This window comes from Cottoperca gobio, chromosome 6, assembly GCF_900634415.1.
Source record: "Cottoperca gobio chromosome 6, fCotGob3.1, whole genome shotgun sequence".
Lineage (NCBI taxonomy): Eukaryota > Metazoa > Chordata > Actinopteri > Perciformes > Bovichtidae > Cottoperca > Cottoperca gobio.
Window position 1 is genome coordinate 25043213 of NC_041360.1, and position 16391 is coordinate 25059603.

Consider the following 16391-nt stretch of genomic DNA (forward strand, 5'->3'; position numbering starts at 1 on the left):
ATTAGAACTACGACACAAATGATAAAGAATCTAATGACAATTTGTGAAAGTCTTTGTTTTTGTTTTTGGGATGCAGTTAAAATGTCTGAAATATCGTTTAACATCAACATATTATTGAGTGAAATGATTAACATCAAGAGCAGCAACGATATAAACAAACACTAGGGTTGCTGTGTGATGTGTTGTAATGTGAGCACAAACACTCTGCCTTGATGGGACCTTGCCATATAGAGGCATTAGTTTAAGATAGAATTCCTTTTAAGAAAACAGCTGTCAGAGAGTCTAAATTCTGTGTTACAGATGTTCATACAAGAAAAAACAACATCATCAAACCCGGCCCAAAGACATAACACCATCTGACCTGTCAGGCTGGGACAGTGTTTCCTTTAAGAAGGCCAGCAGCAGTTCACAGAGGAAGTTGCTAACCACATTGTTTCCTGTCTCTGAAGCAACATATTTTACTTCAGTTTTCTTAAGAACCACAAAACATCAGATCAGTGTGTAGTTTGTGTCTCTGTGTCCCAAGGCTTACCAAAATGTTTATTTTTTTAAACAAAGACAAGTCTCCACCACATTTGACATATTTCTCTTGTTTTTTTTACAACATGCCTTTTATAAAAAAAACTCACAACATCATGATAAGAACAATAAAAATTAAAATTAAAGCAAATCTTGAATCAGGACTAAAGCAGGTTGAATATGTCAAAATACTATCATATCCTTTGTTATGATAAGAACACGCCTCTGCTGCTCTCTGATTGGTCGCCGTGCGCTCTATTGCACTCTTTCCTCTATTTGTATTGGTCAATATGAAGATCTGTCATAGATGATGTCCCCCCCCCTTGAAAATCAATGAAAAGTGAACGAGACCTCCAGAGTGAGAGCCGCGTCAAGCTGGAAATAGGACGTAAACATTTTTCCGGATGTAAGGAAACTTTATCTTCAAAGTAAAAGGCAAACACACCCGTATTACTCCTTCACCATACATGCAATGTTTTAGTGTTTAAATTCAAATGTGTATTAATTTGATGGTTGATTTGTTCCGATGGTTAGCTGTGTGTGAATAGTTGTGAGGCTCCAATTTTGTGAACCACTTTTAATAAAAAGCGCTATGTAAATCCAGTTCATTTACAGTTAAATTAGCAAAATAAAATAGAAATAGCTGCTGTGTACTGTGTTCAGGATCACTGCGATTTTTCTTTGAACTAATTTGAATTGGCTTTTGTAGATTTAACAAAGCTACTTTTAACTTGTGGTTCTAATGTATATAATAATATGTAACTATTTGCCAAAAGTAGTTTTAACAACACTGATTATGTGGAATCTTGTAATGACTTAAATGTATAGTATTTATCAACTTAGTGGCCCGTTTACATAAAGTAGGTTTATATTTAAGAAAAGGTGATCCTCGCAAACACGGGTTTTATTTTGAAAATTCTTGCCGGAAACTATTTGTGTTTATTGTTAACTTGACACCCGTGCGGAGCAGGACCTCCGAAGAACAAACGGAGCGTGAACCGGGCTCGGATAATTCCTCGGGTCCGTTTTCTTTCAGTTTTAGGTTTTGACATTTGTTTTAGTTGCGGCTCATCTGTTCGCTTCGTCTGGACCGAATAAACTCCTGAACTGACGCAAACATGGAGATAGAGAAGGAAGTAAAGAAGGTAAGACTTCACCCCCGGTGTGCTCCGTACCTCGGACGGACCGGGGCACGCCCTGAAAAGGTGTGCCGAACCCGGGGCAGGTGGCGACACAAGTTACACACTTTCGTGTTTGTTTTGCTGCATTCATTTCGAACTTTTTCTCAGAGCCACGTCTTTGCGTTTTCATTGATAAAACTGGAATTAAATGATTAAATAATACAAGTTACCTTAACAGCAATACCTAGATGAAAGATAAACAAGCACGTGACTGTTTACTGGTTTACAAAACATATCTTGTACCTTTTCTTTCTTAGCAAGATAACTTCCGTTTGAGAATGTGTTCCCATCTGAAAGAACTCAATGCCAAACTGCGTTTGAAATTTCGACTATATAGTGTCATATTGCGAATTAACAAAACTCACAAGCTCCTTTAACAAGTTAGCAATTATTAAGCGAAACTATATAAGCCACTGCAAAGTTCGGCATTGATATTGTTCCCCAAAACCTTCCAGTTTATACAACATTGAGGCTTTCTTTATTAGTGGCATTGATGTATAACGACAACAGAATTTGACAGTAAAACGCAAACCAGTTGCAAAAATGAATCTACCAAAGAGTGAGAGTTTCTACAGCTGTTACTCTCAGCAGTGCTTATAATATATGGAGTTATGTATTCCTCTTCATAACCTTTAGGCTTGTAAGCAACAGGATATAGAATTATGGGAGTTTTTAATGGAATTTGGTCCTAAATGGGAGGAGGGAAAGTTATAAATGTGACTTAAAGTGTGTTTTACTGTATCATGGAGGGATTATATTTACAATAGGTTGTCCAATGCATGTTCATTCATTTAAGACCAGAGAGCATATGTTGCATGCTTTGGATTTATTGCATATATTTGATTAATTCTGCTTCTCACCTATGGATAATCAGTGTAAATACTTGGATAATTGCTTTAAATTCTCCCTGTTAAGTACTGGAAACCAATCCAAAATATATAATCCGTAGCTGAAGTGTATGTAAATTGGATTAATTCAGCAAATTGGTAGTTTAAAAAAGTTAAAAGCTTTTGTTTTGGAGGCCCAGGGGCCATGACTTGGATAATTTTCCTTGCAGATTTAGTTGGTAATCATGTTTGCCTGAGCGATGTGATCCTTGCACAGACCTGCAGATTGTTGCAGGGGTAAAAGATGGCGAGTATGATGTCATGTGTGCAGCAGAGAAGCTGCAGTAAGTTTCACACGAAGCAGTAATTCTTGCTTTAAGTGCAGAGACAAACTGTCAATTAAAAGTGGGTGAAGCACATGATTGTGCCCGTACTGCCTTTGTGGCATGGAACTAATGCATGGTTTGCTACCAACAATGTGTCCTAGTCCACGCTTCACCAGTGACTTATTTGATTCTCTTTTTGACTGGAGCAGGATCACCAAACAGCTTTTTGTCTGTCTCCTACTTTGCAGATCTATATGCTGTTGGTAACTTAATCAAGTCAACGCCATTTATAATGCAGGAAACTAGTGTTTACGATATACAGTGAGCTGCTGCTGCTGCTGGAAAGTGTGTGTGATCAGCTGGATGACCCGACACACCCAGTCTGACATCTGCTTTTAATCCCTGGAGAAGATATCTTCAGGGGCTGCGGGGGTGTCTTGCGGCTGCAGGTCGCCGGGCGCGCCTCAGTCAGCGAGAGGCTGCTGTAATTACTGTCAAACTGTAATAAGAAAAGCACCCTGTGTGTTTAGGTAATATTATGCTCAATTAGGCTCATACCGCAATCCAAAAAGAAGGCTGAGGTAATAAATGGTGACAGTGAGCACACTGTACCGGCGTGGAAATCAACATCAGTGCAATTCTGTTTAATTGAAGTTGCTTGCGGTGATATTTCTCTCAGGCTCTGACCTCCATCTGGGATCTGCACATGGTCTGCTGAAAGGTAGTGACTTCCATCCTTGCAGCTGCCACTCTGCAGCTCAGGCCTGCTGCTACAGCGTGACTCATGAACGTGACTCATGAACTGCTTCCTGTGTGTCTGAACTGCCTCTTTGCAGAGTGTCGTCATTGTAATTATACAGCCTGCAGGCTTAGTCATAATACCAAGTCACTGAACGTCAACTGCTAATGCACTTCATGAAACTGTGTTCCAAGGAAACACACACACACACACACACACACACACACTCTCACTGAGAGACCTGAGCCAAACATGGCCAGGCGTCCTCACTATGCCCGAGACTAATATTTAGACTTCCACAAGAAGTGAACACTTCGCTCGATTCGCTTTAACTCCCAACACTTACTTTGAATGTGCAGTATTTATCTGATGCTCTCATCAGAGAGTCTTAAAGTGATCACAGTGGATTGAGCAAGATGGAGCACAAGTATGTAGTTCACAGGAGTCGGAGAAGAAGAACTTATCTAACTTCCATACTGTTCTTGCACAAAGAATCTAAATCTGGCACTGAAATGTTGCATCTGCTCATATTTGTGACTCCAAAATGTGGTTAAACCAAAATAAATCACTAGATCAGCACTATTACCAAAAAATAGTTCCAGTGCATGAGAGAGAGAATTGTCAAAGGAAGGAATGCTGTTAAAAAACGTTCAATATGCAACTTTTAGCAGCATACTGTAAACACATTCCATATTACTGTTTTCTACTTATATATATTTATTTATTTATTTATTATATATATATATATATATATATATATATATATATATATATATATATATATATATATATATATATATATATATATATTATATATATATATATATATATATATATATATTATATATATATTATATATTATATATTTATATATATATATATATATATATATATATACATACATAATGTGTGTGTGTGTGTGTATATATATATATATATATATATATATATATATATATATATATATATATATATATATATATATATATATATATATATATATATATATATATATATATATATATATACATATACATAATGTGTGTGTGTATATATTTATTTATGTACTTATTTTTATGTATTTTATTTTTTTATGTGTGTGTGTGTATTTTTAATTATTTATATATATATAATAAAAAATATATATATTTATTTATTTAAGGGATATCGTAGATTGTAAAGAAAGTCAAACTCAGAGGAGAACTTTATTTATTTAAATTAAAGTACTATTGTTTTTTGGTTTTCCAGGCCTCTTTGACAATCTTTCACTGTATGTCTACAATAAACTGAGCTAAACTTTTACTTCTAAAATTCTATTTATGCTTCGTGCCAAAGTGAAAGTATAAGAATCTTAATGCAAATTCAAATAATGCACTGCAGGAATGTACTACTGTGTTTGTTCTGTCACGTCTGTCTTGTGTAGCTGATGGGCTCCCACTGCATGTGGTTGTGCAACCCTGTGTTGCACAACGATAATAAGTTATCCTTAATGTGTTTAGCACTTTAGTTACCATAACAAATCTTCTTGAACTCCATTATCCTGCCTCTCAAAGGAACGTCTCACTGCGCTCCGAGGTGCAATTTATTGGCTCTGCCGTTGAAAACAGGAGTCACTGTCTGCATTCTTCAGTAGTGAGAATCCTTTGGGTCAAAAACGTCTCTGACAAAAGAAGTGCACGCTGAGATTCCACGAGGCCCTCCCCAGCTTTGAATAGTTGACCATATATGGTCTTAAACAGCAGTAATGCCTTAAGGTGGACTTGAGTATTGTTTGACACTGAAGCCTGGGACAAGGATGCAGAAGAGCTGCAGAACATTCATCATTTGCAGTTGTGGGAATTGCTTGTATCACAAATCATCTGAGCCCCGAGGAGAAGGCGTGTCCCCCCCCCCCCCCCCCAAACTAAAGTTATATTGTCAAAAATCATATTTCGGTCTTCTCTAAAAGTGTGGTTCCCAGCCTGATATCAGTGTGTAGTGTGCAGCACCAGAACCACACTGTCATTCCTCTTAGAGCAAATAACAGCCTCTTGAACGTTTGAAATGTTACGTCCCAGTGACTTTGCCCTGCCCTAACGGAAGCTCAACATTTCCTTTTTAGCAAAGCTGCGATACTTAATCTCCCTCATGTGCTCTGTTTACAGATGACCCTCGGGCACGAGTTTGGAGCTGGAGCGGCCTGTTTGAAATGCAAGGACAAGTGCGAAGGCTTCGAGCTTCATTTCTGGAGGTTTGTACAGATTCTGTCAAGCAGAACAAAAAAACAAGTTTGACAGTCTCAATCACTCCCTTAGTCTAGACGAGAGATATGTGGGTAATTAAAGTACTTTAAACGAGCAGCAACGAAGGTTAAAAGGGTCCCAGTGAGCAGAGCCCCGACCACTCATGTCGCTGTGTGATTATGAATAGATTTCTCCTGGAATATTTCAAGAAGAAACAATAAAACCTCCATTCATGGGTCAGACTGGTCAATAACATCACTTTCCTCTGCTTAATTAACAATACTCCGATAGCAGCAGGAGTCGTCATGGCCTAAGAGGAACATGCTGTTCCCGGTCACAGAGTCTTTGAACAGAGTCCAACATCCCGTCAGCTTATTGTTAACAAAAATGATGGAGAGTGTGAGTCTGCAGTAAAATGGCTCCATGGTCCAGATTCAACACAATAACTTGTATTAGGAGGCTGAGAACTGCCCTCTAAGCCCCGCCTCCACAAAGATGCTCACATTAGTTACAGAGTGGACGCTTTGTTGTTTAAGAAAACAAACCGTGAGCAGACACGCTGACTCCCCGGGGTTCTCTGTCACAATATGTGCATGTATTTGGACCAGTGGCTCATGAATTACTCTTCTGTCTGGACAATCATCCACACTTGGTTAGTTTTCCTGAAGACAGCAACAGGTGCCCAGATACCCTCCGCAGCACCGGCACAATGGCCCACCACGGGGCTGCGGGACGTCCAGCCAGGAATGTTGTGCCGTTGCAGTCAAACAGTGGCCACACATGTTTTCCACCTAGTTAAAGTTTTCCTCAACTCCAAAATGATGCTGCATATTCATATTTTACCCCTCGAGTAACGATGGAGCAGTTTTTATAAGTGGGTGCCCACTTTGAATGTCTCGTGCACGAGGACACACGTGCACAAAATGTTGTCGCTCTATTCCACTGATCATCGCGTGGCGGTGAGTTGCTAAAATAAGCTGCAAGAAAAGAAAGAAGAAGAAGCCTGCAAGATAGTAAACATGGGTTTGATAAGATCCACACAATGAGTTCTGGAGAGTAATACTGAATTATAATTATTATAATAATACTACTAATAATGAATTATAAGTTATGTATATAGTGAATGTTATGTGTATACTTTTAACATCTGTAGAATGAAATATATATATATATATATATATATATAATATTATATATATATAATATATATATAAATAATATTATATATAATATATATATAAATAATATTATATATAATAATTTATATATATATATAATATTTTATTTATATATATATATATATATATATATATATGAATAAAATATAATATATATATATATATATATATAAATTATTATATTTATTATATATATTATATATATATATATTTATTATTTATTAATTTATTTATTAATTTATAACTGTACAGGTTACGACACCCTCTGTCCTTAGACCCTCGCATCGCACAAGGAAAAACGTCCTAAAAGAAACCCCATAATTAAAGGGGAAAAATGGAAGAAACCTCGGGGAGAGCAACTGAGGAGGGATCCCTCTCCCAGGACGGACAGACGTGCAATAGATGTCGTGTGTACAGGATAAACAACATAGTACAAATACAACATTTGACAGAAATGATGTTGTGTTGAAAAAGAGAAAGTTTGGATGAATCCAGGAAAATGTCAATAAGGCTTCCCGGTGTCCAGCAGGACCAGGGCAGCAGGCGCAGCCACGATTCATGATCCTGACGTAAACTTTATCAGTGGCAACCTGCCACATGAGAGACAGAAACTCCGGGGATGATGCCCTGGATGAGTTAGTAACATACATTTACTTAATGCATACAGATAGAGAGGGAGAAGAAGAGAGGGAGGGGAGGAGAGAGGAAGAGAAGGAGGAGAGGGAGGGGAGGAGAGAGGAAGAGAAGGAGAGCAGGGAGGTGTCCCCCGGCAGTCTAAGCCTAATGCAGCATAACTAGGGGCTGATCCAGGGCAAACCTGAGCCAGCCCTAACTATAAGCTTTATCAAAAAGGAAAGTCTTTAGCCTGCTCTTAAATGTGGAGAAGGTGTCTGCCTCCCGAACACAAACTGGAAGCTGGATCCACTGGAGAGGAGCTTGATGGCTGAAGGCTCTGGCTCCCATTGTACTCTTAGAGACTCTAGGAACCACAAGTAACCCTGCAGTCTGGGAGCGCAATGCTCTAGTTGGTTTATAAGGTACTATGAGATCTTTAAGATATGCTGGAGCCTGACCATTAATTGCTTTGTAAGTCAGGAGAAGAATTTTGAATTCTATTCTGTATTTTACCGGGAGCCAGTGCAGAGCAGCTAATACAGGAGTAATATGATCCCGTTTCCTTGTTCTAGTCAATACACGTGCTGCTGCATTTTGAACACTATAATATTTTATATATATATATATATATATATATATATATATATATATATATATATATATATATATATATATATAAACGCTTATTGCAGTTTTAAACTGGGTCTAAAAAGATTGACACTGCTGAGAGAAATCTGTGAATAAATTATTATAAGAATGAAGGAAGTGCAGATATCTGAATATGAATTCAACACGGGGCTTGTTGAATTTGTGTGACATTGTAACAAAGTTTAAGCAGATAGTAATTGTTGTAGTAAGAAAAATTCTAAAAGAAAAGCATGTTTGTTTAAGTGAAGTGAAGAGAATATAAAGGGTTGGAGGCTTTTCAATACATTTCCAAAGCAACACAATATATCAGAGGAAGACAGCATATTGAACGTCTACAACACAAACACGCATGAAACAGTCAAACCCTCTTTCACACTGAACAGCTTTGAACATGTTAGCAGATCTTGCTAATGCTAATGCTAAATGTCTTCCTCTTCTTTTTTTGCAGAAAGATCTGCCGGAACTGTAAATGTGGCCTCTCGGAGCACAACGTGCAGATGAACTCGGAGGAGAACAAGAAGGTAGGCAAGCTGTTCGAGGACACCAAGTACACCGGCCTCATCGCCAAGCTGAAGACGGACGGCATCCCCAGCTACAAGGGCAACATGGTGACCATCACTCTGCCCAGCTCTGGTACCGCTTACGTCGTGCCGCCGAGTGCTTCGTCCACTGTGGTGCGCCCCTCTGCCACGGCCGGTTCTGTGCAGCCTGCCGGAGCCGCTGCAGGTTCGGCACCCGGCTCCGCTCCGGCTCCGGCTGCACCGGCCGGCCTCACGCCTGTCAAGGCTAACAAAGTGCTGCTCCCTCTCTCCGCCACGTCAGCCAATTTGATACCAGTCTCCAAAGATGTGCCGATGAAGTCTGTCACCTATGAGTGGGCACCACCAGTAGCCAATAAGTACCTGGTAAGAGTTTAAACTCGGTTAACGATTTAGTGTTCAGACACAAAACATAACTGTGGTTGTTGCCATTACTCACTGGCAGCCTGTGTCTGCGCTCTGCTGCCACTATGTTAAAGCTCACATGAGTGTGTGTTCTATTTAAAGGCTTTGTTATCAATTATTCTTTGCCACTTGTTTGGTTTTGTAGACAGGACACACCAGGGTCACAGGAAAGCTCCGGCATTTCCCCAAAACCCCCCTGAAGTGATTCTGAAATCAGTCTTATTGCTTTTATAGATGTTTACAGGAAGGATCGTAGTTAATAACCATGAAAAACATTGAACAATTAACCTTAAAGGAAGTTGTTGCCATCTGTGATGTGATTGTACATCATCTCCTGCCGTGAGTTAGTGTCAGAACCTTAAACTCTGTCTGTGTTGAGTCTGGTACTGTATCTGCAGGACTTGTTTTGGATCTATTTCTCACTACAAGTCTCTCCTCTTACTCTCGTTCTGATTGGTCCTGAACTTCTCTTCTGTCCTTCACACAATCTTTCACTATCCCGTTTCTTCTCATTTCCCCCTCTGATTTCCAGGCGGTGCGTTACATTGAGCTGCTCCCACCAGAGAAACGTCCGGTGGCCGGTACAGAGGGAGCTGCTTACCGTAGGCAGCAGATGGCCCGCCAGCTGCCGGAGCACGACCAGGACCCGTCCATGTGCCACGAGCTGAGCCCCGCCGAGGTCAAGCAAATGGAACAGTTCGTCCGCAAGTACAAGGATGAGGCCCTGGGGGTCGGAGATGTTATACTGCCTGAAGAGATGGCTCTGGTTCAAGCAGGAGGGCAGGGAGGAGCTAGTGTTGGGGCTGGAGGTGTACCTGGTGCTGGAGGGGCTGGCATTGGACCTGGGGGAGCCAGGGTTGGCGCCGCTGCTGCTGCTGGTGGTGCTGCTGGTCCGGGGCTAGGGGCTGCAGGCGCTGGTGTCGGGCCTATGGCGGGGACTGGAGTCGGTGTTGGCTCTGGACCTGGAGCAGGAGGTAGAGGAGCTGGAGCTGCTGGAGCACTTTCAGGGCCCGGCACCGGACAGTCTGCTGGCTTTGGACCCGCTGGAGGAGCCATGGGTACTTCTGCCACTGCCGGCGCTATAGGCGTCCCTGGAGCTCAGCCAGCCGGACTTCCACAACAGGCCTTTGTAAGAAGTTTATATTTATTTATCAATCTAACACTTTCCTGCACATCTGCTCTGTATTAGCAGAATCACAGCAGAGATCCAGTCTGCAGGTTCCCTGTACGACACACTGAATCCCTCCTACCTCCAGGGGAATTGTTCTATATTGAACTCACGAAATACAATAAATAATAATAATGCAATGGTGCTCAAAATTGTAGGTTACAGGCAACTATGTTGTATTGTTACTCCTCTGCTTGAGCAACAATCTGCTCCAGTTGAAATGTCACAACAGACTTTATTTATTAAGTTTTATTCATTTTAATTTATTATTATTATTATTATTATTATTATTGTTATTATTTGTTTTTTTTAACTGAATGCATATTAATTAAACTAATTATTAAAATTAAGCAAAACAGTTCGGCAAACAAATATACTAAAGTTCTAAATCATATTACATTATGAGCATCTACATAGAACTAAATAAAAATACCTTAAATGAAACATGTTATGTTGTGAGAGATTTACAGCCTGATGTTTCCACAGTAATGATTCTAATGAACGGTGTAACTCCTGATGAAGACACTAGGTGGCGCTATAAGACCAATCCTTCAGATGTATTTAATATAATTAGAATTCACAGTGGATCATGAGTCACAACTGGAGCTTTCTTTAAGACCTCATCCTCACCATGTGCAGCCAGTTAGTCCTTGAGTCTTGTGATTTAAGTTGTGTCTCCATGGTGTTTCTCTTCTGCTACAAGCTGCTTGTGTTTCCCTGTTGGACTCTTCTTCTACTCTCTTAGCTTTGTCCTCCATCTTAACTCCTTGACTGCACAATGTCAAGAACACACTCTTCTCTCCTGGCAGGGAGTGTCTTAACTTCTTAGTCTTTACTTATCTCTACTTTCACCTAAACTACAGCAGCAGTCGTCTTATCTTGATTGATCACACCGTGGTCAGGTCACCGTATGCTTCTGTGTTTATTACGGGGAATTCCGTCCATTTGCAGCCGTGAACTGGGAGTTCTGTACCAGTCAGGGAGTTCTGGGGTCTAATGCAAACTGTTCAAACGTTCCCTTTTGTCAGATCGAAGGAAGCTTTACTGACTTTGAAATGGACTCAAAGAGTAGGATATTGGCTTTTGTGTAAACGTCTGGAAGTACATAATAATTCTTTGTTCTTATTAAAGGAGATGAAAGCATCTGACTGTTCTGACAGTCTGACACTCCACATGTGATGCATGCATTGTGTCAATCAAATCAACAAAAAGAAGCACTTTAAAGACATGCACTCCTGGTTCACGTGTTAGTGACTGACTTAAAGTCTCTTCCTCTCTCCTCCCAGTCGTGCCATCACTGCCAGCAGCCGATGCGTGTGGGCGAGCCAGCTGTGTATGCGGAGCGGGCCGGCTACGACAAGATGTGGCACCCAGCGTGCTTCGTGTGTTGCACCTGCAGCGAACTGCTGGTGGACATGATCTACTTCTGGAAGAAAGGGAAGCTGTACTGTGGACGCCACTACGGAGACAGCGAGAAGCCGCGCTGCGGAGGCTGTGATGAGGTGAGGGACGATGGGATCAGGTATTGTGGGATTTTTGGATGCATTTGTTTCCATCTATCAAATCTACATTTTAATGTGTCTGCAGTTGATCTTCAGTAATGAGTACACTCAGGCTGAGGGCCAGAACTGGCATCTGAAGCACTTCTGCTGTTTTGACTGTGACTGCATCCTCGCCGGAGAGACGTATGTGATGGAGAACGACAAGCCGGTGTGCCAGCCGTGCTACATGAAGAGCTACGCTGTGGTAAGACTTTCTTTCTACGGGTGCATGATGTCTTCCAAACCAGTGTTTTAGTGGTCCAAGTGAAAACCCTGGAAAGTCGTATTCTGATCCAAAAGAAGCATGTGTAGACTTTCTTCACAACAGAAGTAGAAGTAGTCAGGCTTCCTTGGGTCAGTAGGTTTGGTCAGACCAAAGCGTAAAACTGATATTGGAGAACGTTTGTAAATGAACGCTGGCTGCCTCGTCAAGAATGTGAAGCACTCAGCATGTGTATACACGATTCATCCAACATAATCCCCACAAAGCCACTGTTGTTATCTAACTTCATACTCGTCTTCGCTTCTGACAACGTAAACGTGAAGAACGATCCTGTAAGTATTTAAAGGTAGACATTCCCCTCGGTTACAAAACCGTTATTCACAAATAAATACTTTAAAAGTTGCGAATAAGCTCCCGTACATGCAGAAACAACATTCATCAGTCAAGCTCCTCATCCCTCTGCGACGCACCTGTCGCCTGACACGTGTGTGCAAAGTGTTTTTCTGCTCTGAGCAAAGAAAGACAAAATAAGTAAAATAGCTCCACTATTCCTTTTTTAAAATGCCTAAAATATCCGTGAGGTTTTTGAATATTGTTAGACCGTGTGCCAAAGCTCTGTATGTGTGCATGCTTGTCTCATGGTCACACGTGCAGGCGGCTACAGTGAAGTTCTGATTTTATTCAGCAGTTTACTGAGAAAAGACAAAACGGCTAAAACTAAATGGAAAGTTTCAATAACAATAATGCATAAATCTAAAACTAAAAGCATCATTATATCCTCCGTCTTCTCAGAAATGCGCAGCCTGCCAAACTCTGGTCGAGCCCGAGGCCCAGCGGGTTTCCTACGGCGACTTCCACTGGCACGCCGAGCCGCAGTGCTTCAAGTGCTCCGGCTGCTCCAAGTGCCTGATCGGCCAGCGCTTCATGGCCGTGCAGAACTGCCTCTTCTGCTCCGTGGAGTGCAAGAAGAAGATCGTGGCTTAGCGGGCCCAAAGCAACTCCCTCCGTCTTCTCCACAACCGGGAGGAGGTTCGGCTCAGGCTAGAACCAGAGCGGGGACAACAAACAGTGGTGCAGCTGCGCCTGGGAAGAGATGGACTGTGCTTGTGCAATAACAGTGCGTGCGTTTGTATTTGGGTGCTCTTATCTTTCTGTCCATGGAACATCACAGTATTGATAAACTTCTACCTTCCAGTTTGTTATCTGCCTTAAAATCATCGTCTTCTTTCAACAAGTACGTTTATTTTGTTGCTTTTCTTGCACTGTGTGTTCTTACTGATGAGATTAATTGTGTATAGGTCAGAGGTTAAACCTGTGTCTTTAAATGTATTGGTGCTGTTCTACACAAACTACTGATGCTCACTGTCCTCCTGTCCTGCAGCAATATGATGAACATTATGATATACAGGTTTGGGGTGGCTTTGCTTCCAGTGCACTGTATTGAAGATCAAACTGAAATAAAATAATAATAATATTGACAAACTTGTAGTCTGCAGCAGATTTGAAGTTTTTTGAGAATGAGATTTTGAAGTAAATCACCCCAACTCTGATAACTGATTGTTTTATTGCACTTAATCCAATGAGGTGTGTGTGTGTGTGTGTGTGTGTGTATGTATGTATATATATATATATATATATATATATATATATATATATATATATATATATATATATATATATATATATATATATATATATATATATATATATATATATATATATATATATATATATATATATATATATATATATATATATATATATATATAACAATGTAAAAAACCTTCCAGTATGCACCACCAGTTACCAGTTTATGAGGTACACCTGTATTAACTATTGCTTTCAAAACAACAGCACTAAAATCAAGAGGTGTTATATTGACCGGTGCATGACAGGTATTTCTATAACCGTCCCCTTGGTGATTGCATGTGGATACAAAAGGTGCACAAAGATATGAATTATTGCAAGGATGTTGGATTGCATTAACTTTGCAGTTTAATGTAATGTAATGTAATGTAATGTAAACTACATCCTCAGAAAGCGCTGTAGAATAGACCTCACAAGAACTCGGCTTCTTTATTAGATTGCATGTGATTGTACAGATCTCCATCAGCTTCCACACACACAAAGTTAAATCAATCAAATCAGAATATAAACACTGTAAAGTTGTTGTATAGGAACAAAGGCATGGACTTGATGAATTCAGGGAAAACACTGGACATTGCTACACATACAATCATTTTGTGTCCCTTTACTTTCGTTCTTTGTGCCATGTACTTTCCCTTTCATGCAATAAACAGCACTTTGAATTAATCCACCCTGGCATGAGCTAAATTACTGATAAATCTTACACTTGAGTTTTTAATTAACTAATTAAAGCACCTGCACAGCTATGGTCCAACCCCACAGGTGTTTTCACTCATGCTTGATTAGGCCTCTTCTCAGGACAGCTTGATTGGCTCCTGTGTGTACGGACAGCTTGATTGGCTCCTGTGTGTACGGACAGCTTGATTGGCTCCTGTGTGTACGGACAGCTTGATTGGCTCCTGTGTGTACGGACAGCTTGATTGGCTCCTGTGTGTACGGACAGCTTGATTGGCTCCTGTGTGTACGGACAGCTTGATTGGCTATCCTGTTGAGTGTGTTTGCACCTGTTGCAGCATCAGAACACACCTACTGGTGTAGTGGACACTGCGAGGACCTAACCTTCATGTAGCCATTGAAGCTCAGCAGCTAAAGGGATGTGGCAACATGGCCGTCCTGCAAGATCATGGAAAAAGTGACCCACTTTTATTTGCCATAGCCTTTACAGTGAGCCAGTCTGCAACATACCAGGACACTGGAGCAGGCTTACCTAAATTGAAGACAGCCATCGTTAATGTTAGTAATTACACCTGTGCGTTTCCTGCTATGACGTATGTCTTCCATGAAAAGTTTATCTTGGTGCAATTAGTGCGGTGACCTCATGTTATTCCCATCATGGCTGCAGCCTGAGCAGAGATTTAATCAGTGTAACTGAAAACCCCTGTGTGTATGTGCCTTTCATACCGCTAATTAAGAAATAAGCTATATCGTAAATCCATCACATACACTGTGCTAATTACTGTGGAATACAGACTATTACCGTTGTGTACAGGAACAGGAAGGTCCCCACCTACTCACAAAGCTGGCAACCACCTCGACCTCATATTCACCAGAAGCTGCTCGAATTTCTGATCTTTTGTTCATACCCTACTCTCCCCTCCTCTCCCAATCTAACAAACCTAACTCCTCTAACTCTGAACCTCTCCGTCGTAACCTTCGCTCCCTCTCTCCCTCCTCTCGTGCCTCAGCTGTCCTCTCGGTCCTTCCTTCTCCTGGCTCCTTCTCCCTCATGCTTGCCAGCTCTGCCACAGACCCTCTCCTCTCTAGTCTCGTCCTCCTCTCTGGACTCTCACTTTGCGGCAGGTTCGCCAGTGCATGCTGACAGAATCTCAACTGATTCGGTCTTTTCCCAGGTCTGAACGCCATGTGGATGCACAAATGTCTGCTTGTCTGGCAAACATCTCTCACAACTGTCAACATTGGCATCTCGGGTGTTTCCCCAACTCTGACTGCAAGGAATCTGGGTGTGACACTGGACGACCAGCTGTCCTTCAGTGCCAACATCGCTGCAAACAAACTCTTCACACGTTCCGTCGCAGACTGAAAACCCACCTGTTTCGACTGCACCATGGCCAATAATAAAAAGATGCGTTTCACTTTTGTTTGGCTTATTTGAAGCTATTGTTCTGCACGAGGTTGTATCCTCATGATTGCTTGCACTTATTGTAAGTCGCTTTGGACAAAAGTGTCAGCTAAATGTAATATTCTAAGTGTAATTCCTTTGCCAAGTTAGAAATTAATTAGACAAATAGAGCACTAGAGAGCACAACAATATCGTTTTTACCTTCAGCTAATTTTAAAGTGAACTTGTTGATGACTTCTGGCCCAAAGACACAGAAAGCATCAAGAAACACATTTCACATCCTGCAGGTGAAGTACTTTCTCATCCAAGAATGTCTTTACTTTGTAATTATCAGTACAGCTCAGGGTGAGGGCTCTGACGCATCAGCTGTTACACTCTGATGGGAACTTTGTAGCCATGATGGAAAAACCACCTTCGAGGGGCTCGTATGTTCATTCACTGTGTGGAAACAGAGCACAATTCAAGGAAGCTCCATCTCTGAGAAGCCCCATTGTCTTAAATGGCAGTCGGCCCAAAGCTGTGCTGCTGTTTCC

The 16391-nt window shown here is 41.0% G+C and overlaps 1 protein-coding gene across 1 annotated transcript; it reads left to right on the plus strand.

Annotated features, from left to right (window-relative positions):
- Window positions 1-1452: 1452 nt before the first annotated feature.
- Window positions 1453-13684, plus strand: tes (testis derived transcript (3 LIM domains)). The gene is made up of 7 exons (XM_029433641.1): window positions 1453-1664; window positions 5737-5822; window positions 8704-9160; window positions 9732-10328; window positions 11654-11869; window positions 11955-12113; window positions 12924-13684. Exons 1-7 carry the CDS (start codon window positions 1638-1640, stop codon window positions 13113-13115), a joined length of 1734 nt encoding a protein of 577 aa, XP_029289501.1. The 5' UTR covers window positions 1453-1637; the 3' UTR covers window positions 13116-13684.
- The last annotated feature ends 2707 nt before the right edge of the window (window positions 13685-16391 follow it).